Source organism: Vulpes vulpes, chromosome 4 (assembly GCF_048418805.1).
Source record: "Vulpes vulpes isolate BD-2025 chromosome 4, VulVul3, whole genome shotgun sequence".
In the NCBI taxonomy this organism is placed as follows: domain Eukaryota; kingdom Metazoa; phylum Chordata; class Mammalia; order Carnivora; family Canidae; genus Vulpes; species Vulpes vulpes.
Window position 1 is genome coordinate 78873547 of NC_132783.1, and position 22448 is coordinate 78895994.

Consider the following 22448-nt stretch of genomic DNA (forward strand, 5'->3'; position numbering starts at 1 on the left):
ATATTCATTTTTCTTGAAATCCTCTTTGCTTTGATCTTATGTTGCTGCTTCTAGTCACTTAGACAATAACCCATACTTCATCAGGCAGGACTTTTCTGATTATCCAATTGCAAAAAACAAACCACAGTCTTTATCTTAATTCTCTATAGAGTGCATGTCATTAGCTAATATTTTTTGCTTTACTGGATTACTGTCTATTTTGCCAACCAGATTATAAACTGCACAGTACACGGCCCTTCTCTGTCTGGTTAATCACTGTTATTTCCAATACCTAAATTGATGCCAGTCACTGGAGGTTCTCAATATACTCAGTATTTGTTCAATGAGCAAATTAGTAGACCTAAATCTGTAGAAAGGCTACAAACTTGACCCAGACTCCCAATGATTCTTGGGGAAAAAAATCAACAAGTCTCTCCCTATCAAGATGCATATACCTAGGAAAGCAAAAGATGTTCTAGAAGTGACCTGATTCCTACAGATGAGAGTACTCTAAAATTAGCATGCACTAATTACACTGCCATTCAAAAACTACTGTATGTTTCTGATGCATACTACACATATTCCAGACACTATTAAATCCAGAAGTGCTGGTGAATAAACTTACAGAGTGCTTATCCACAAGGAGCTTGCAGCTGGTGTCTAGCAAGCAGCGAAAGGCTACTTGCCTTTTACAATTGCTACACACATATTGCTTAAATTATCTACTTCACGGGGGAAAAAAAGTTGGCTTCAAGTATACTTCAATGGTTAGCAAATCTGTTTTTTTAGTATTTTATTTAAATTCAATTTGCCAACATGTAACACCCAGTGCTCATCCAATCAAGTGCCCTCCTTAGTGCTCACCACCCAGTTACCCCATCCCCCCACAATCCTCCCTTTCTGCAACCCTTTGTTTCCCAGAGTTAGGAGTCTGTCTCTCATGGTTTGTCTTCCTCTCTAATTTTTCCCCACTCAGTTTCCCTCCTTTCCCTTAAAAAATATGGAATGCTTCATGAATTTGTGTGTCATCCTTGCACAGGGGCCATGCTAATCTTTTCTGTATCATTCCAATTTTAGTATATGTGCTGCTGAAGTGAGCAGAGCAAATCTGTTTTAGATCTTAACCACTTACCCAGTTCTATATTAAAATTTTGTGTCTAAATGAAGCTTTATAAAGACTGCTATTATTTTAATGGGACATGAAGTGTCTAGTTACTAGAGACTTAACCACATGGGAAGAAGTATGTACACATGGTGATATATGTCAAAACTCTGAAATAAAATTAAACACAGGCGGGAAAATTAAATCAAAATGACTGTCTTTGGATAATTCTGAGATACTAATCTCACAGTAATACATTCTTAGAGTTCCACTATCAGGGACTCCAGTATTCTCAATATGAGAGAATTAAGAGGCAACCTCAAGGAAAATACGTGAAAAGTTAAAAATCCATGTCACGTTTGCATTTTTTTTTTTTAGTTTGCTTTGGCTTTGGTAATAAGAGTGGAATGTTTACTTATAAATACTGCATAATAAGTAGTTATTCCTTCCCAATGTGTTTTTATTTCAAAAATAAGTTTGAATAAAAGCTCTGAAAAAACACTGGCGTCTCAAAAACAAGCAACTCTTTCTTTTCTGTGAGAATAAATGATACATAAAAATGAAATTATAAAATGCAACAGGAAACATACCATTCCATAGGCCTGCTGTTGGACCCAGTTGATATAATCATTCCTTATGTCTATTAATTCTTGTACTTCATGTATATAAAATTTATCATACTGTATAATCTGTCCCGTTTTCTCATTTACCTATAAAAAAAAAGTATAATTAAGTTTAACTAGTACCTAATACAAAGAATAAAAAATATTTAAATAGAAAAAGTCTTGAGATTTCTTTTTTTTTTTTTAGTTTTGAGATTTCTTAGCCAATTTTCTCTTTCTATAAAAAAGTTTACTGAGTACCTACTATATAAAAAATGCTAGTTAAGTGCTATGTGAGACATAAAGATGTCTAGGATGGAACATCTGTATTCAGTACCTAAAAATCTATTAAAAAAAGAAAAATATTTCTGTAACCATCACATGAGATTTGTACCATTAAAGAATATATAGTATATATAGACTAGAATCTCTAAGAACTTTTGCTTGGGGAATAGGAATTAAATAATAATAATAGCTAATGCTTGTTAAGTGTTACTCTGTACTGATCTATGAATAAAACTGAGAGGTGACATTTGGGTAGGACACAAAAAATGGAGAGAAAGCAAATCACTATCCTTAGAAATAATTTACTAACTGCAAAGGGAAAAACAAATCTTTGCAGTGGAGAGCACTACCTTAACTGAGTGATCAAACCAATCACCACCAATGCTGAGACAACCAAATACAATGTTCTTGCTGATATAATCCAAGAGGAAGTACAGGCATCATCCATGAAGCAGAAAAATATTTAACCTGAATCTAATCAAGTCTCTTGATCTTAATTCTAGTTCATAGGTAATACTAGGGATAAAGGAACAAATTAAACATCACCAGAAGGAAACAATCAAATATTCTGATTGTAGGGTTTTCATAAGACTGGCCAGGAGTTTCCAAACAGTTACGGCAATGGGATAAAAAAAGTGGGGGTTGTTATAAATTAAAAGATAAATAGAAATATTCCAGTATTGGATATAGTAGCAAACTATATGTCACACTAACCTTATGTCACACTAACCTCCTGATAATGACAATTACAAACTCTAGACATTATATAAAAACTCAACAATTTGAAAACACTGGAGTTCAACCAAAAGTAAGCAAAAACAGGGAAGGACACAATCTTTCAAAGAAGCATGTGTGATACACATTTTTGCCCAAGGGACTGCTTCCAAGGGACTGCTTCCAAATCAGCATCAGGGGTGGGGGTAAGAGCTCAAGTACAAAGCAGCCGTTTTACCAGACAGAAGAGTGAAATGTCACAAAGTGAGGCAGCCAATGTGGCAGACAATGAGGAAGAAAAATCCCAGAAAGAAATCCAAAGGGTGAAGCCATAAAGCCAGGATGTAAATTCCCCACACCCCCATCTTTGGTTAATTCTTTTTTTAAAATGCATTTTTATTTATTTTTTATTTTTTAAAGGTTTTATTTATTTATTCACGAGAGACAGAGAGAGAGTGCGAGAGAGGCAGAGACATAGGAGGAGAAATAGGCAGAGGGAGAAGCAGGCTCCATGCAGGGAGCCCGACGTGGGACTTGATCCCGGGTCTCCAGGATCAGGCCCTGGGCTGAAGGCAGCACTAAACTGCTGAGCCACCCACCCAGGCTGCCCTAAAATGCATTTTTAAAAATTTATTTATCTGAGAAAGACAGAGAGAGAGAGACAGCAAGTGAACATCAGCCGGGGGAGGGGCAGAGCTGAAGAGGAAAGCTCCCAGCTGAGCAGGAAGCCCCAACATGGGGCTTGATCCCAGGGCCCCAGGATCCAGGATCATGACCTGAGCAGAAGGTAGCCACTTAACAGACTGAGACACCCAGGCACCCTGCTTTGGCTAACTCTTAAAATTATGAGTGCACAAGATGAGACTGGGGGGTGGGGAGGTGAAGGGATACACAACCCAGTGAAAGCAGAACCTGGGAGGCTACACTTAGACATAAAGACAAGCATTTCTAAAGGAAAAAAAAATGCACATTTGGGAGGCATAATGATAAAAGGATTAATTTATCAAGAAGTCATAACAATTCCAAGTAACAGTCCTTCAAAATACATGAAGGGAGAATTAACAAAATTTGTTGGTAAATTTTAACATCCTCTCTTGATAACTGATAGAATAAAACAGACAAAACTACCAAGCACCACAGATCTGAGTAACAATTTCAACCAACCTGAACTCACCATAATAGAATATCCCACCCAGTAACTGTACATAGAACATTAACTAAAATACTAAAGTAAAAGATCCTGGACCATAAAACAAGTCTTAATAAATACATTTAAAAGAATCCAAGGTATACGAAGTATGTTCTTGGACTACAAGGGAATTAAACTAAGTCAGTAACTAAAAGATATCTGGAAAATCCTAGCACACTGGAATCTAATAATCTAATCTAATCTAACACCTCTAAATTACCCAAAACTTCTCTTGAATCTATCAGAGAGCTAAAGCCATAAGATAATCAATCAAGTAGCTTGAATGACAAGGATTGGCAGATAGTTCCAAAGAGAAACAGAATGCCAGAAATGGGTCACCTGTGGCAAAGCAAGAAGATACCACTGTCAAGCAAGCAGGGAAGAAGAACTTAAAACTGTAAGAAACTGCTTAAAGCTGAGTATGGGATAGCTTGACAGCATAAAACCCCTTGGTGCCCCCAGATAGTTTCCACTCACTCACAGAGTTTTTTTGCACACACCTCCACTGGGTAGTCATGAGAATGACTAGGAACAGGGCAAAAGATCATGAGTCTCTTCCAGTGGTGCAAGGAATTGGCTGCCACTGTGAAAGGAAAGAAGGCCTGTCACCCTGTCCAAATTCTTCTTTCATATATTTATAGAGAATAAATTTTAAATCACTGAGGAAAGTGAAGGAAATTCCATGCCCTGTTTTTGGAGGAGGTAAAAAAACCTCCACCTCAATAGGAGGAATGGGGGCAAGAAGAGTCCCAAGCCCAGAATCTTGTAACAGTATGAGAACTAGAGGACCTGCTGAGGGAGGGATCAGAAAGTCCCACCCTGAGGTCCAGGCATACATAATCACCTATGATCAATGCTATATAGTAACAATAAAGAACATTTTCTGTGTTCACTCCTCTGTTAACCTAAAAAACACTGAGTAACCAGCAGGACCAGTTTACCACTGAGGCAGGGCAAGGGTGAGAAGAGAAATCCCTCTATCAGGCATACAGAGCAGAATACAAACACTGAGAAAAAAACTTTGATATTTCACCTCTGTTCTAAGCATCAGGCAGCATTAGAGGAATCTGAAGCCTCTCGTACAATGAAGGTAACTACAGCAAAATAAAAATTTAATCCCAGTTTAACTCTTGACTAGACTGATTTAAGTCCCTACACTGTCAGCTGCACAGAAGAGGTGAACCCATTTATAGGCTTTAAATCTATTTACCTCCGCCTTTACTGTTTTACAGACAACCAAATATTATGAGACATACGAAAAAAGCAAATAAGCAAAACAAAACAATCAAACAAAAACCACACACACAAGTCACAGAAATCAACAGAGCCAGACTCAAAGATAACTCAGATGATGGAGTAAGGCAACAGAGGTTTTACAAAAATATTCTGAACTTAATGAAAATAGAAATACAGCATATGAAAATGTGGGATGCTGGTCAAACAGCGCATAAAATAAAACTTAGCATTAAACAATCCTGTTAGAAGAAAAGGAATAAAACCTGTGATCTAAGCCTCTCTTTCAAGGATGTAAAAAAACGAGCAAATTAAAGAAAAATCAAGTAGAGAAAAAAAAGGATATAAAGAGCAGAAATTGATGAAAGAGAAAATAAAAACACTAGGGAAAAAAAATCAATGAAAGTAACTGCTTTATGGAACTATCAATAAAGTTGATAAGACTCTGAGAAAAGGGGAGAAGAGAGAAATCACCACTACCAGGAATGAGAAAGGGGGCATCACCACACAGGCATACATAAACATCACCATATTGGCTTACCAAAACTGACTCAAAAAGAAACAGAAAACATGAATTACACTGTTTATTTTTATTTAAATTCAATTAATTAAAATATAATTTATTATTGTTTTCAGAGGTAGAGGTCATGATTCATCGGTCTTATATAATACCCAATGCTCATTACATCACATACCCTCCTAATGTTCATCACCCAGTTACCCATTCCCCCACCCCTACCCAATTTATTTTAAAATTTAATATGACATTTTTAAATTTCCCAAAAGAAAACGCCAGTCTAAGATGGTTTCACTGGTGAATTCTAGAAAATATTTAAGGAAGAAATAATACCAATCTTAAACTCAGAAAAGAAAGAGGAATTATTTCTTAATTCATTTTATGAAGCTAGAGTAACCTTGATAATAAAAAAGTTGATGACAATATGAGAAAAATTATCAGATCAATATCCCTCATGAATATAGATATAAAACCTTCAGTAAAGTATTAGCAAATTAAACCCAACAGTATGTATAAAGTATAACATATAATGCCTAAGTGGAACTTCTCCCAGGAATGCAAGATTGGTATAATATTCAAATATCAATGGATTTTACTACATTTGAGGAAAAAAATGCAGAGAAGAAAAAAAAAAGCCTTGTTCATCTCAATAGATGCACAGAAATGCATATAACAAAAATCAGCAACTCTTCACAATAAACACTCCAAGCAGAACAGGAATAGAAAGGGACACTTCTTCAAATTGATAAAGCCCACCTAAAAAAACCCCACAAATACTCTACAGCTACCATCATACTTAGTAACAAAATACTGAATGCTTTCTAAGATTAGGAACTAGGCAAGATATCCACTGTAACCAACATTATACTAGAAGTCTTAGTCAATGAAGGAAGAAAATCACATGCTGTGTACATAAAAAATTCAAATGAATCTGTAAGAGAATTACTGAAACTAATTTAATTTACCAAGGTCACAGGGTATAAGGTCAATACACAAAACACAAATGAATTTCTCTCTACCAGCAATAAACTGGAAAATTAAAAAAAAATGTATTTCATTACAACGGCAACAAAAACAAAATATTTAGGAATAAATTTAACAAAAGATGTTTCAAATCTCAGAACTACAAAACATTGCTGATAGAAAATAGAGATCCATATATATAAAGAGAGCTACTTAGTTCACAGACAGTAAAAGACTCAACAGATGCAAAAGATACAAAATTTGACTGGACTCCAGTTTTTTAAAAAGCAGCAACAAAAAAATTTTTGGTACAAAAGAAGAAATCTGAATATGCCTGGATAGCCAGATAGATGATATTACAGAATTACAGTTAAATTTCCTTAAGAAAAATAACAGTATTGTTGTTATGCAGGAAAATACCCAAGAAGAGAAATGCTAAGGTGCTATCAGGATTTACTTTCAAACGACAAGAAAACATACACATATGTAAAAGCAAATGTGACAGCAAGTTAATTTCTGAATCTAGAATGGAGGGCATGTATGTGTATGTGTTTCGTTTGTCTTTCAATGTTTCTTTATATATAAAGTTAGTCAAAATAAAAATTGAATAGTAAAGTGAATGAAAAGGACTTCAAAGAAAGTTTGAGGAAGAAAATTCTAGGCAAAGAGAAAATAGCATGAGCTAAAAGAAAAATTCCATAGAGAAATTAGGTTTTAGAGTTAATAAATGATAGAATGATATTTTATTAAAATTTTCTATTGACAGTGTGAAGTATAGTCAAAAATAAGTACAAAGGCTAGTGGTAGGGAAATAAATAAAATATTAAAGACTCAAGATTTCTAGATAATAAAAAAGAATGCAGAGGCTGTGGTAGCTAATTAATAACAAAAGAGTCAAAGCCAAGTTCAAAATTCAAGCATGACTAATTGAAAAACAAATGCTGGCAACACAAATATATATAAGTCAGGAAAAGATGACAGTTTTGGTAGGAGAGAAGAGCTGGAAGTATGAGAAATTTGGTATTAAATCTTTTTTAATTTTAAAATGATGGCAAGACTGACAAGAAGCTCAAGAGGAAGGTTTGCCTAAAACACATAACTGAGAACATTTTCTTTAAAGAAGACAAAGCTGTGGCAGGAAATGAGACAGAGGTAGAAAGGGCCAATAAACAAAATAAACAAAGAGGGCCAAATGCAGACCACTAAGAAAGATGCCACATTTAGGAGAAGAAAATAAAATATCAAAAGAAACAACTTTTAAGCTAACAACAAACTAAATAAAACTAGCTAAATATCCTATAAAATATATCGAAGAAGTACTTGGTTTAGGAACAAAAGAAATCACTTAGTAGAGGTATAAATCTATGAGACAGTGCTTGTGTCCAAACAAGCACTCTAGAACCGTGAGATGAATGAATGGACAAATAAAATGAGAAACAAATTATCTATCAATCTATCTACATCTACACATAGTTTGTGCTTCTGATGGCACTTTACATTTTCACCAAAATGCAGATTTTTACCTTAAAATCCATTCAGATGTTATGTTGCACTAATAAAATAATAATAGGTATCATTATGGACCACTTACTAAGTAACATCATGTACATTACCTAGTTTAATCCTTAAAACAACTCTACAAAATAGCTACTATTACTACCACCATATAGATGAATATATACTAAGGCTTGGAGTTTCAAGAGTCTTAACCAAGGTCACAAAGCTAAAAGAGCCAGAAATCTAACATGGGCCTCTGCAATATGCATGCACTTTAAAAAAAATATACATTTTTAGGCATTCTCGGGGTGCCTAGGTGGCATTAATTGCCAATTCATGATTTAGGCTCAGGTCATGATCGCAGCAGGGTCATGAGCTGGAGCCTTGTGTGGCGCTCTGCTCCAGCAGGGAACCAGCTTGTGATTCTCTCCCTCTGCCCCTCCCTGAGCTCTCTCTCAGATAAATAAATAAATCTTTAAAAAGAAAATAATGCTTTTCAAAGTTGATACTTTTAATCCCTCTATTCGGTGACAAAAGCACCCTGAGCTCTTTTCTTTCACTGTTTTATTAAATTTATATCTGAGGTCAGAATACACATTTGGGAGACTGACTAGGTTTTGTAAAACTCCTATTCCTGGCTTTCAAACAAAAAGATACTTAGCTTATACATGGAGATCAAAACCTTCATCCAAGAGCAGTGGTCAGCAAACTATAGCCTGTGCGCCAAACTGTGCCCATAGACTGTTTTTATAAGTAAAGTTTTACTGGAAAGTAGCTATGACCATCCATTTACATATTGTCTACAGCCTAGTTTAGAACTTTTTTTTTTATTTTAAGAGTTAGGTAATTTCAAGAGAGACCATATGGCTTGCAAAGTGTAAAATATTACTACCTGGCCCTTTACAAGTAAAGTTTGTAGGCCCTTGCCCTAGCATCTTTAGCCAAGCTCTTTCTACTAAAAAATAAAACATACACAATAATTACATAGAAAACTCTTCGGCTTTTCCCTGTCCAATATTTATGTTTATAAATATACACACCAACTTTTAATCACATTGGACTCTAAAATTTAGGAAGTCTGGTACAAAATGAGGCACATCTCACTGACCTCTGATATGTATTTTTATCTTAAATATTTCAGATTTTAAAAGTAAACTGTAGTTTCCCTCACAAATACCAACCAATGTTTGCAGTTTGTAATATCCTACAGATAAATGTTTTTGAAAAGAAGTGCTATGTTAGAATAAAAATTAACAATTTAGGAACCAGTTTTGGTTCATAAACAAATTTCAGTCAAATTTACACTTGGGGGAAAATTATGGCTGATATTTAACTCAGTCACAATGATTTAACAACTAAAGAGAAAATCAGTTAACACTGCTTTTAAAAACAGGGAAATTAGACACTGAACAAGACCTAATCTAAAAGACCTGCATACATATATAATGATATACTTAGAAAATCAACAGTTTTAAAAATTAAAAAATATATATATATATAAATACATTTGTGTGGTAGATAACACTGACATTATTTTCTGGAGGAAGCCTTCTTCCTTTATTCTTCAGAGTTATGAGCCCTCTTACATGTTCTCACAGCACCCTTAATTTTCCTTAATCTAGCACTTACCAAGCTATGTATCAAATGTTTATTTACTTGTATGTATATAACTGCTTTATATTTATAACCTCAACAAGGGCAGAAATCACATCTTTTCCTCATCGTTGCATCCCTAATACACTGATAAGCATATAGCAGGCACTCAGTAAATATTTGTGAAATGAATAAAAAGAAGAAATCACAAGTTCAAAACAACCTATACACTATTATTGCCTAAAATATACCAAATAAAATCTATATGTTTGATCATAATACTTATTTCACATTTTCATTACTGTTTAGTAGTATTCTGGTTTACAAACCTCAGTTCAGAGGTGGTGTATGTTTAGTATATATGTGTGCCTGATCTGTTTGGTTTATTAAGGGTTCCCTATAAAAAACCAACCACAAAACAAAACTGAAAATTACTGATTTAGAAGGTAGCATGATATGTAGCAATTAGGCTATGGAGACCAAATCAGTCTTTTCTTTAGGTACATCAGAAACTCTACAATGTACTGTGTCAAAACTCAAAAACTACTAAATAACCAAATGACTTGCCAATAAACTCAAGTATCTAGTAATATATCCATTCCTGACAGCAAGTACCAAAACTATCTTTCTTATAATACCATTTGGAACACTGGGAATGATTTTACTTAAAAGCTTTTGAAAGGACATGACATAAGGGAGGAACAAGTCACCCATATATCCTAAAATGATTAGTAAACACACAGTCCAGTTCTCTAGCTCCAAATCTGGTTCCTAATCCTTGTCAAGAAGGCAACTGTTTGAGGAAACTTCTAATTTTCAACCATGGAGCAGAGAGAAGGAATATATACACAGCTGTCAGACAGAAGGTGTCTTTGAAAAAACAAATTTCTGATAAGCAACTTGGGTTTCACTAAAGATGAAAATGAATCATCCTGATAGTTAATGTCCACAAATACCTATTTATGGCAGATTAGGACCAAGGAAAGTTTTCTCCAAAGTAAGGAGCAGGAGAAAGATAAATGATTGCCCTAAAGACCCCCAGTAAGAGATGCTTCAGACATTAATATCATTATCATTCTGCTTCTGAGTATATAACAACTTCAAACAACAAACCCATTTCCTCATAACCCAATAAATCAAACTGAAAGTAGCTGTTTCCCATCCAAATAGTGGTAGTGTTGGTTAATAAAATGAGTGCCTTATGAATGTAGATTACATATATTGTATAATTAGAATAATACATTAATCCTGGGAAACTATCAAGGCTAGTAATCCTTATTGTATAGATAATTTTTCCATTTACATATATGATAAAAAAGACTTGTTTAAAATCACACTGGAAGCAGCAAAAAATGGTCTTTTAATAATAAAATGCTATCTACAATTATTTAAGTATGAGCCTACAGATATAGGGGCATAAAATAAAAGCAAATCCTCTTCTAAACATGTTCTATTACTATACCTGCGGATAGAGAAATACATTAGAAGCAGCAGGGACTTTGGAAGTAGATTGGATTTCAACTCTGCTACTTACTAGTTTATGACCTTTGACATTTAGATTAAAGGGCAAAATATAAACTATTCAGAATTTACAAAGTTAAATGAAGAATATATGTAAAGTGCTCACATGAATTAATGTTCAAAGGAGGTTCTAATTCTGGTCACTGTTAAAATGATTTCCCCATCCCTTTTAGCCAGCAAGAAGAAGGATCCTAGTATCTCAAGTACAGCTCCATCAAAAATGTCTCTGGAGATGGAGTCCCATAGGGTTCTATCTCAGTAGAAGTTGAGGCTTCTGAACTAGGCAAAGCACTTTAAGCTAATTGCTCAAGTTCTGTCTTTAATTATGAAGAAAAGTTCAACTTCCCCTCCTTCTCCCACCTTCCCTTTAACTTGTGGTAAAAGACACAGCTAATGAAAACAATTATTTTTTAAAGGGGTAATAAAGATAAGTAGATAAAGAAGTGAGAGAGTGAATAATTATTTGGCAATAGAGTCCAACTGACAAAGGATGGTTCACTGAAGTAACAGGAAAAGAGAATCCAGAGGTTAGAAAAAAAATCTAGTTAATCTCTTGAATCCTAGACAAAAGGCATAGAGAAAAGTAGAGACTCCTCCTATGAAGACATAGGATCTTAACAGCATTTTACTGCAGAATCCAATTAACCCTAAAATGCTGGAAGAAAGTCTTATTCCAGGAAAGGCAAGTTTAAGAATGATTTGTTTCCCATGGGAAGAAATGGCAATCATCTCATCAATTATAATAAGAGAAATGACTATTTTACTAGGAATCTTGAAAATACTCAATACCAAAGAAAAAAGTAAATAAGGAAAAAAGGAAATACCCAGGAACTACACTGAAAGAATAAGCAGTACTATCTCTTTTATTCCTTAACATTTCCCTTAGTACTAGGGAAAAAGGGTCTGAAAATGCTAAAGAAGCTATTAAGGAGAGGAAACTAAAGATTAGGTTTGTTTGGGTTTTTCAGTCATTCTAGAGATAAGAAACATGCTTCTCCCTTACGTCATGTCTCCCAAAATAGCTTCTCAAGAATACCAAATGGCATAACAGAGATATACCTACCAGCTGTCAGGGATGTCTCAAATCCATCTTTAATGAAACAGCTGAGACTCTACTTCTTCCCATAACTTTGAACTGCTACAAGTGTAAAGGTTACTATTTGTTACACTGGGAAGAAGGGCAGGAAAGAACAATAGGCAAATTAATGAATTATATATGGTTCCAATTTCAAGTTAGTCGTTTATTTCAAATGAAACATTCTACTTCGATTGAAACCATTAATACCCAATAGCAAAGAACTTGAGTTTAAATGTTCATCATCACAACCAGGATGCAATCTCTCTCATATGATAACCACATATAAATGACAAAACTATATTTAAACTAATAAATTATGTTCTTCAAAGGGAAATGTTAAGTAGAATTCTAATTCATTAGTATGCTATTGTTCTGCCCAACTACAGACAAGTTACATACAAATGCCTAACAGAGCTCCAACTTTTTTTTTTTTCCAGAAAAATTTAGGTAACTTTTCCAAATATCTGTATATCTCTTACACTAACCTAAACCTATAATATTAATGATAAAATAAACATCATCAATCTGTTAGCATTAATGAGGAAAGAGGAAAATAAAAGAACTATTGGACATACCCTATGCAATATTTCTAAAACCTTTAATGCAGTATGAAGAAAACTGTTGAAAATTCTTCTTTCAGAAGGGGGAATGCCGATCTTGTAGAGTTTCAAAAGATGTACCACAACTTCCTTAAAAAGTTCTACAATCTTGAGGAATAGTGGAGGTTCAAGTACTGACCACCAGTTTTCTGTTATTAAAGGGTGAATATACAAATAAAATGAATTTTTTTTAAAATCACAATTTTCAAAATCACACAAGACTTTTCTTCTAAAAGCAGTGGTCTTAACCCTTTCAAAATCTCACAAAGACATAAAAAACACAGTATTTTATGTAACATTTCTACCATTTACAGATACCATCTACTCTCAAGTTAAAGAATACTATTCTACAAGCTCTTAGAAGCAAAAATAAAGTGGGAAAGGTCTACTGAATGTATTTCTTGGCTTCTTATATTACATTAAAAACTCATTACTATACCCTAATATTAAAATCAGTTATTAAAAAGTACTTTGGGGGATGGGGGCACTCGGCTAGCTCAATAGGAATAGCACATGACTTTTGATTGTGGGGTCGAGAGTTCATGTCCCATGTTGGATGTACAGATTACTAAAAATAATAAACTTAAAAACTCATACCACACCTTAAAAAAAAAGGTCCTCTGAAAGTAAGAATTTTAATTTTTAAACACTCTAAAACCCCAATATTAGGGATCTTTCCAAGTTTTATTTTCCAATTTAACATAAAGTTGAAATATTGTGAAGCACCACTTTTAAAATGCAAGGTACTCTTGAAAAATGGATACAGAAAATAATGTATTCTTCCCCATATTCACTATGTTTGTAGTTATTAACTACAAACACCATAATCCTATGAAGCAGATAGAACTACTAGAATTTCTGACAACATGGAAACAATATTCTTATGAATACTGCTTCACTTTTATTCACTATCTCAGAATCAAGGATTTTTTTTTTAAGATTTTATTTATTTATTCATGACAGAGAGAGAGAGAGAGAGAGAGAGAGAGAGAGGCAGAGGGAGAAGCAGGCTCTGTGCAGGGAGCCTGACATTGGGACTTGATCCCGGGTCTCCAGGATCACACCCTGGGCTGAAGGAGGCCCTAAACTGCTGGGCCACCGGGGCTGCCCAGAATCAAGGATTCTACTCCTTGCTTGCTACTTCCTCTGTTCACTCTCAGCCTAAAACTTTTTGTACTGATTTTATGACTTCTATATATCTTAGTTTTACTAACCAATAATTACTATCAGGAAGGGAAGTATTGGGTTAAATGTAGCAAGCAAACTGTAATGGCCAGGAGAGAGAGATGAAATCTATAAAACTTGAAAACTAAGGCTGAGAAAAATTTAGGGCAAAAAATTGCTGTAGATAGAACAATAAGATCAGATTAGTGGTAGACTCTCATCTACATGTAGAGAAATAAAAGCAAACATTGGGAAATTAGCAAGTGAGAGATATACAAGGCAAAGAATTAACAGAGCTCAAAGAGGATTTAATATCCATGTCTGTTCAGTTTTAATTGTTCCTCCTCCTTTCTTTAATAGGAAGACCAAGGGGATGAGGGAAGGAAAACAGTTTTTATCTTTCCAGATACTGCCTCTACTGTTGTGTTTGATTAAATTTTAATATTTACATGCTTTGCCTCTAATAACTAGCATGACTAGAAAAAAGCAATGAAAGGAAAAACAAGTTCATTTTTCTATAAGACAATGTCAAATAAGCAGGGTAGCAAAATTTAAGTCAGCAAAAAATTAAAAACTTATTAGCATTTTCATTTAAAAAGTTACAAAAGAAAAAAAATACTAAAATCCTTACCAAGTACTTTCAGTGGTGCCTTTTCTAGATTTACAAGAGCTGTACCAAAGGGAATTGCTATTGTTGTGAAATTGTTGGAATCACTCATCAGGGGACATTCTGGTAGAGTAAGATAAAACCTCAATGCTTCAACATCAGGTAAGGAACTAGTCAGTTTAGGAATAAGATTCTTTTCCAAACTAGCTGCCACCTATATTTTGACAAAAAGTAAAACCTACTTTATTTAAAATGAATGTACTTTCAAAAAAGAAGAAGGAGAAAAATCATAAACACAGCAAACATGAAATGGTAAAAAATATATGTATTACAATGAATCACTGAATGTACTTTGAAGCACAGTGAAAATGTCTAAGAATTGCTAAGAGCATTTTAAAAATCTTGTCTCAATTAAACTCTATAGCTATACCTATATAAAGACTTAACCAACACTGTAATGTTAAGTAGTTAAAGGTTTACTCAAATATCAAGTCTGGAAAGACTTATAGTCTCAAATATTAAGTCTGGAAAGACTTATAGATATTTTAATAGCTAAATTATAAATGTTCTAAAATAAAACCTTATTTTAATTCTTATATTAGCTTATTTAATAAAATCATAGAAAATACATCATAATGAAGCATTTGAAACTGAAGTTAATTAGGCTATAAATATACAAAGTAACAGAGAATGTAAAGTCCAACAGGCTACACGACACAAATATAAAATACTTTAAGAACAAACCTGCTGAGATATCTGAGGATGATCAGGTTGTATAAGTTTGTGGAATAAAAGCCTAGCAGCATTCATATCAACCCCTGAAAACTTGGTGCCTGTTCTATAGTGATCATCATTGCTATAAAAGAAAAAAAAAACAAAAAAAGGAGACATAGAGAAGGAAAATAACAAAACCTTAAAGTTATTTCACTTATTTATTACTTAATACAATAAATTTGAAAAATTCTGCATACCAAAGAATTATCACTTACCTAACAGCTAGAAAACTTCCATTTAGACAGCCAGAGGAAGAAAATGTTCCATCTATTTCACTAAAAAGAAAGTCAAAAATCCCCGAATCACAAAATGAAAAATCTGTTTTTTTTTTCTTTTTAATAAAAATATTTAATACTTAGCACCACAGAGCATTCCTCTAACCAATACTCAACTAGTATAAATCAGAATTTTATAAATTATTAAAGATTAAGTAACACTTGATAAAAGTATTAACTGCTGTTTACCCTAGACTTTCTCATTACTCTCATCCTCTGATTCATTAAACAAATCTGATGTTCTTTCCTTTTTGTTTTAAGCCTACAGCACCCAGTATTCTCAGGTGGTCTCCCACCCAAGTATTAACCAGTCTTAACCCTACTTAATTAGCTTCTGAAATCAAATGAGATTAGGCGCATTCAGGATGGTATGACCCTAGACACAAAGCTAATGTTGCTAATTAAACATAAACATAAACATATACATTTAATTTTCTTAATTACACATAGTGGTAAATCTAATCTAGGATGTTATCTTTTTAAAGTCTATACTTTGGGCTTTTAAGAAAAATTTTAATTTGGAAAAACCATCTATACTTAAAAAAGCAGCTTATCAGATATAGTCCTTTATCTCCAAAACCAATGCCACCCGCAACAATAGAAAACTCTAAGTACTAAACAAGTTCATCTATAAGCAAAATAAGAAAGAAGTAATATTTAAATCTTTTAGGGAGTATAAAAGTTAAAAGACAGTGACCACTAGGAAGCCTGAAGTAACATTATTTCAAACCCAATCCTAAAGTGATTGTATTTAGCATTTTAAATTATCAATTAACATTATGTATATGAAAGAATTTCAACTTACATAAATTTAAGAGATCTCTTAAAATATCCATGATTATAGAAATTCTAGACATTTAAACTTATGTATGTAAACCATTTGGTGAATTATTATTTTTTTTTTTTGGTGAGTCATATTAATAAAGTATTTATTTAAATAAAAACCTCTGGGGCACCTGGGTGGCTCAGTGACTGAGCATCGATTTGCCTTTGGCTCAAGTCGTTATCCTGGGGTCCTGGGATTGAGTACTGCAGCAGGCTCCCTTATCTCCCTGCTTTTCCCTCTGCCTATGTCTCTGCCTCTTTCTCTCTCTCTCATGAATAAATAAAATCTTGAAAAAAAAAAAAACCTTCTAAGTACAAGATACCCTACCATGGAGATAAGAGGTTTTGTTTGTGTTGTGTAAGTAAAATGTTTTTCTTACTTGGCTATCTCCACAGGAAACCTCCCAGATGGGTAGCTCAGCCATTTTTGAATTAGAGTTTCATTCACAGTCCAGATCTGCTTTGAAGGATCAGGACATCTAAAGTCATCTGGTGGCCCACAGTTCTAAATTTAAAATAGGCAGATTAGTCAGAGAGAAGATATATATATGACTTAAACCAAGACACATTTCCACTATGTATTTGTTTTAAGAGAGTGTATCTCTATTAAAATACCTGAAACAATACTTATCAACTGGATCAGAAAAATTCTGTAGACTTGGGGGCAAAAAAATTTAAGGCCATTACTTTGTAACACACAAAGAACATTAACATGGGCTTTAAAAATTCTTCAAAACCATTTCAGCTTAGTAATTATTTGTATGACTACTGTTACCTGGGGATTAGAGTAATGTGAAAAGCTCTGATCTCCACCTGAGAAAATTCTTTTCACACAGAAATATTCTTCAGAATCTATAAAAAAAAATAAAATGTAAAGAAATTCAAGATTTACATGACATTTTTCAGAACATCAAATATGCTTTTGTGTTTTCTCTTAATCATCTAACTCAATCAGACCTTCCATTCAGCCATTCAATGATATAGACTTGGGATGTTTTGATTACTATGGAAATGAGGCTCACCGAGTGATACACATTGAATGATTCCAGAAGCCTAAGCAGCACTTAGTAAGTTTATAAGTCTTTCTTCTAGCCTGTCAAAAAAAGTGGTGTTTTCTAGTCTATGTGTTATCTCAATATATATTTTTTATTTTTTTTATTTTTATTTTTTTAAAATATATTTTAATTTAACTTGAAGACGATATAAAAATTGCATGAATGGTATATAAAAAAACAGCTCAGAATAAAATAAAAATTAAGAACATTCATTTTTTAAAAGAATGACAAAAAAAAGTAACTGTTAAAGCTTGAGTAAAATATTCATTAATGCAAAATTATTTTCTCTTAATATTGCTGTACAAAAGTAAGACGACACACACAGCTCTTCACTGGAAACCAGTTATCAATAAAACCCAAATCCAGGGACACCTGGCTGATGCAGTCAGTTAAGCTCTGACTCTTGGTTTCAGCTCAGGTCGTGATCTAAGGGTCATGAGATCAAGCTCTGCATCATTGGACTCCTTGTTCAGTGGGAGTCGGCTTAAGCCTCTCTCCTACACTGTATCTATCTACCCCCCTCAAAAAAATCCTTAAAAAAACCCCAAATCTAGTCCGAAAAAATTAATAAGCAAATTTAGTAGCAGTAAAGTTAAGGCAATAAAGTTCTTTTTCAAAAAGATATTCAAAGCCTCTCCTTTTCTTCTTTTTGGCTTCTCAAAATGGAAAAGAGTTTCTATTATCAAAAGTACTGCTGGGGGAAAAAATGTACTGCTGGGCTAGTACTTAGAGGTATCACATATCAAAACATCAAAGCTCAATACTGTAACCTAAGGCTCATTATTTCCAAATATAATACATTCTGTCATCCTACTCCTGACCTCCCCCCCCCAACCCTTTAGTTGACTAATTCTTTACCTTGTGTTATTGTGATCATGGCTGCTACAGAATTATAAATTCTTTTTCTTTTTAAAGATTTTTATTTATTTATTCATCAGAGACACAGAAAGAGAGAGGCAGAGGGGAGAAGCAGGCTCCACACAGGAAGCCCAATGCAGGACTCGATCCCAGAACTCCAGGACCATGCCCCGAGCTGAAGGCAGATTCACTCAACCGCTGAGCCACCCAGGCATCCCCAGAATTATAAATCCTTAAGGAATTTAAGTATTTATCTCTTTATGAAAACTTTCATTGCCACAATATTGAGAAAGGCTTTCCTATGTTTGTTTGTTTTTTTTAAGTAATCTCTATACTCAATGTGGGGCTTGAACTCACAACCCTGATATCAAGAGCTTCATGCTCTTTCAACTGAGACAGCTAGGAGCCTCAAGGGTTTTTCGATGTTTAAATCAGAAAATTATTTTCTTGTCTTAAGAACTTTTTAACATTTTATTCTTTATTCCCTTTATAATTTAGTGTACACTACTAGGTTAGGATCTAAACTGACCTTTTCTCCCCAATTTTCATGTGTTGAGTAATTCTCCCCTTCTCAGGTCAGTGATACCTTGTTTTATTTTTTTAAAAAATATTTTTTTTTAATTTTATTTATTTATGATAGTCACACAGAGAGAGAGAGAGGCAGAGACACAGGCAGAGGGAGAAGCAGGCTCCATGCACCGGGAGCCCGATGTGGGATTCGATCCCGGGTCTCCAGGATCGCGCCCTGGGCCAAAGACAGGCGCTAAACTGCTGCGCCACCCAGGGATCCCTAAAAAAGATTTTAAAAAATATTTTTATTTTTAAAAATATTTTATTTATTCATGAGACACGTTGAGAGAAAGAGAGAGAGAGAGAGAGAGAGAGAGAGAGAGAGAGAGAGAGAGAGGCGGAGACACAGGAGTCACAGGCAGAGGGAGAAGCAGGCTCCATGCAGGAAGCCTGATGTGGGACTCGATCCCGGGACTCCAGGATCACGCCCTGGGCTGAAGGCAGGCGCTCAACCGCTGAGCCACCCAGAGATCCCCGATACTTTGTTTTAAAGTTATAAAAACTTATTACCTCTTCTACCCATAACCATAGCGCTAAACAACACTGATACTCTTCTCTACCAAAAGTGTTCTCTACGACCTTCTCAATATAAATCTCCAAGAACCATGATCAAGCAACTAGAGTATGAACTTGAAATAAAGCTTACATACAATACCTACATGGAATTCCCACCCCCAGACTTTCCATTAAATTATAATGATCTCAATATCTATGTAGATACCAGTAATCTGAATTTTTAGTTTTATATAATGCATATTGCAATATCTAGGAAAGCTATTTCACAGTCTCCTTGATCTTTACAAAATACTTTTTTTTTTTTTTTACAAAATACTTTTTATATTGTCAGAAAAAATTGTGAAGACTTTGAAGTGGGGCCCCTGTGCCTTCCTTCCCCTCCGATTACTAAGCTCTGACTAGAGGACACTTCAGGAATATTTCCACCTGAAAGGTGTCACTGAGCTACTTAATATTCCACTAATTGTATTTCTATGTAGTAGCAATACTGACAGAGATACAACTATGTACAATTTTTTAAAAAAGATTTTATTTATTTGAGAGAGAGAGCCTGAAGAGCACAAGCAAAGGGAGGGGCAGAGGGAGAGAGAGAGGCAGGCTGAATAGGGAGACCAACCTAGGGTTGAATTTCAGATCATGATCTGAGCAGAAGGCAGGTACTTAACCAGCTGAGCCACCCACGTGCCCTTGTAAGTGCTTTTGATTTACAAGGAAAGATGTAGTTTCTTATGGTCTCTGAATTCCTTCATACTTTTAGGACATTCAGGACCCCAAATAGCTTCTTAAACAGAGTTTAAGGGGTAAAAAGCACTAATACTTACTGTATTCAAATTTAAAATTAAGAAAAAAATTTTTTAAAGGTTTATTTATCTTGAAGAGAGAGAAAGCATCGGAGAGGGGGTGAAGGGCAGAGGAGAGAATTCTCAAGTAGACTCCCACTGAGTGTGGAGCCCAATGCAGGGTTCGATTACAGGACCTTGAGATTATGACGAGCTGAAATCAAAAGTTGGATGCTTAACCAACTGAAACACCCAGTGCCCCTATAACTGAAAACTTTAAAATACTGATCCATTTAAAGATCAGCAATAATAAACACACTCCACGTTAACAAAGATAACATTTTAGTATTAATACAAAAGTCATTTTGAGTTCACAGACCCTCTAACATAACACCACGATCCTGAAGCAAGCCCATTTGTTTTCGAATATGAAAGAATATAAATGAAGACAACGTGGCAAGTGAATTTCATTTGCCGTTTTTTTTTTTTTAAGATCTTATTTACTTATTCATGAGAGAGAGAGGGAGAGGCAGAGACACAGACAGAGAGAGAAGCAGGCTTCCCACAGGGACAGCCTAATGTGGGACTTGATCCTAGGACCCAGGATGACGTCCTGAGCCGAAGGCAGAGGGTCAACCACTGAGCCACCCAGGTACTCCTTACCTTGGTTTATATTTGACTCTGAAAGAAGCTATAAAATGTGTTAGTATCTTAGGGTGTGCTCCCATGGTTTACTGATTGATGCCTTCACCTATGATATAAAATGTTATTCTTTACTTTTATGTGTGTAATCTGTTAGCAAAAATTATGTGTCTTATTAGAATAGTTTTCAATGCGTTATGTTGACTTTATTGTTTTTCATTATTTAAGGGGGGAAAAATCAAATGTCCCTTAGTTTTAAAAGAGCCAAAAAGTTCTTTTCAATCTCATTACCCTCTACATTTATTTTGAAATCTTTTACTGTTACTTTAATAAAAGATAACTAAATATTGTTTCTAGCATCAATAATCATATCTTAATAAAGTGTTCAAATCTCCTCTCACAATTTCTTTGATTTTTGCCTTCCTCTTATGGGTTTGTTTCCCAAAAATTCATATGTTGAAGTCCTAACTCCCAGTTATCTCAGGATATAACTGTATTTAGAGATAGAGCCTTTTAAAGAGGTGATGAAGGTAAGATGAGGCTGTTAGGGTAGGGCCCTAATTCAATATACCTGGTTGTCCTTATAATAAAGGGAAAAGATGCATACACAGAAAAAAAGCCATGTGAGGACATAGGAAAATGGAGTCATCACTAGCCAAGGAGAGAGGCCTCAGAAGAAACCAAAACTGCTGACATGATACCTTGATCATAGGCTTCTAGCTGCCAATCTGTGAAAAAATAAATTGCTGTTTTTTAAGCCACCCAGTCTGTGGTATTTTTTATGGCAGCTCTAGCACACTAATACGATCTGCAAAATTATATCCTAAACAAAAAAATAAAACTTCTAAGATACTTTTTATGTATTAGTGAAAATATCTTTGAAATTTCCCAAAGAGGCCTTGGAGAATCACAAAAGTTGTTCTTTTATTACATAAGAAGAGATGCCAGAAATAATCAAGTTTGTATGACGTGTTACTATTTTAAGAGTTGCATAAAAAGAGATGTCAAATCAGAAAAGATACTTTATCTTCCCTAAGTTGAATTTATATGGTAAAATGTAATTAATATAAATATTTTAGGGGAATCCCTGGGTGGCTCAGCAGTTTAGCGCCTGCCTTTGGCCCAGGGCGCGATCCTGGAGTCCTGGGATTGAGTCCCACGTCGGGCTCCCGACATGGAGCCTGCTTCTCCCTCCTCCTGTGTCTCTGCCTCTTTCTCTCTCTATGTCTATCATAAATAAAGATAAAAGATAAAATATTTAAAATAAATATTTAAAAATAAATAAATAAATAAATATTTTAAAAGTCCCTGGATATTTGTCAATATCCCTGCTTTCATTATGTTTCAATATGAAGTAAAACACAATTCAAAACTTTTATGAAATTGTTCTAATTTTCCTATATTTATCAAAGTTCTGGTCCTAATTTCAGTTATTATTTAACTGTTAGGCTCCCTGCATGGAGCCTGCTTCTCCCTCTGCCTGTGTCTCTGCCTCTCTCTCTGTATCTCTC

At 34.4% G+C, this 22448-nt stretch overlaps 1 protein-coding gene and 1 non-coding gene across 7 annotated transcripts in view; both read right to left on the bottom strand.

The window, feature by feature from the left end:
- HERC4 (HECT and RLD domain containing E3 ubiquitin protein ligase 4) overlaps nucleotides 1–22448 on the bottom strand; it is a 158127-nt gene that overhangs the window by 63157 nt on the left and 72522 nt on the right. For 3 of the 6 annotated variants that reach the window (XR_012001097.1, XM_026003496.2, XM_072756145.1), the window contains one exon: nucleotides 17293–17369. Coding sequence is in view for 4 of the 6 variants with exons in the window: in XM_026003496.2 (XP_025859281.1) it covers nucleotides 17293–17369 (77 nt within the window). In the remaining 2 variants the exon portion in view is untranslated. Of the gene's footprint in view, nucleotides 1–1671; nucleotides 1792–12258; nucleotides 12364–12848; nucleotides 13022–14667; nucleotides 14858–15387; nucleotides 15500–15632; nucleotides 15693–16897; nucleotides 17023–17292; nucleotides 17370–22448 lie in introns of all 6 variants that reach the window. The other 3 variants (XM_026003495.2, XM_072756144.1, XR_012001096.1) reach the window with 2 other exon arrangements.
- On the bottom strand, nucleotides 974–1080 carry LOC140598821 (U6 spliceosomal RNA). Its single transcript, XR_012001378.1, has one exon. It is a non-coding gene; the product is annotated as a U6 spliceosomal RNA (small nuclear RNA).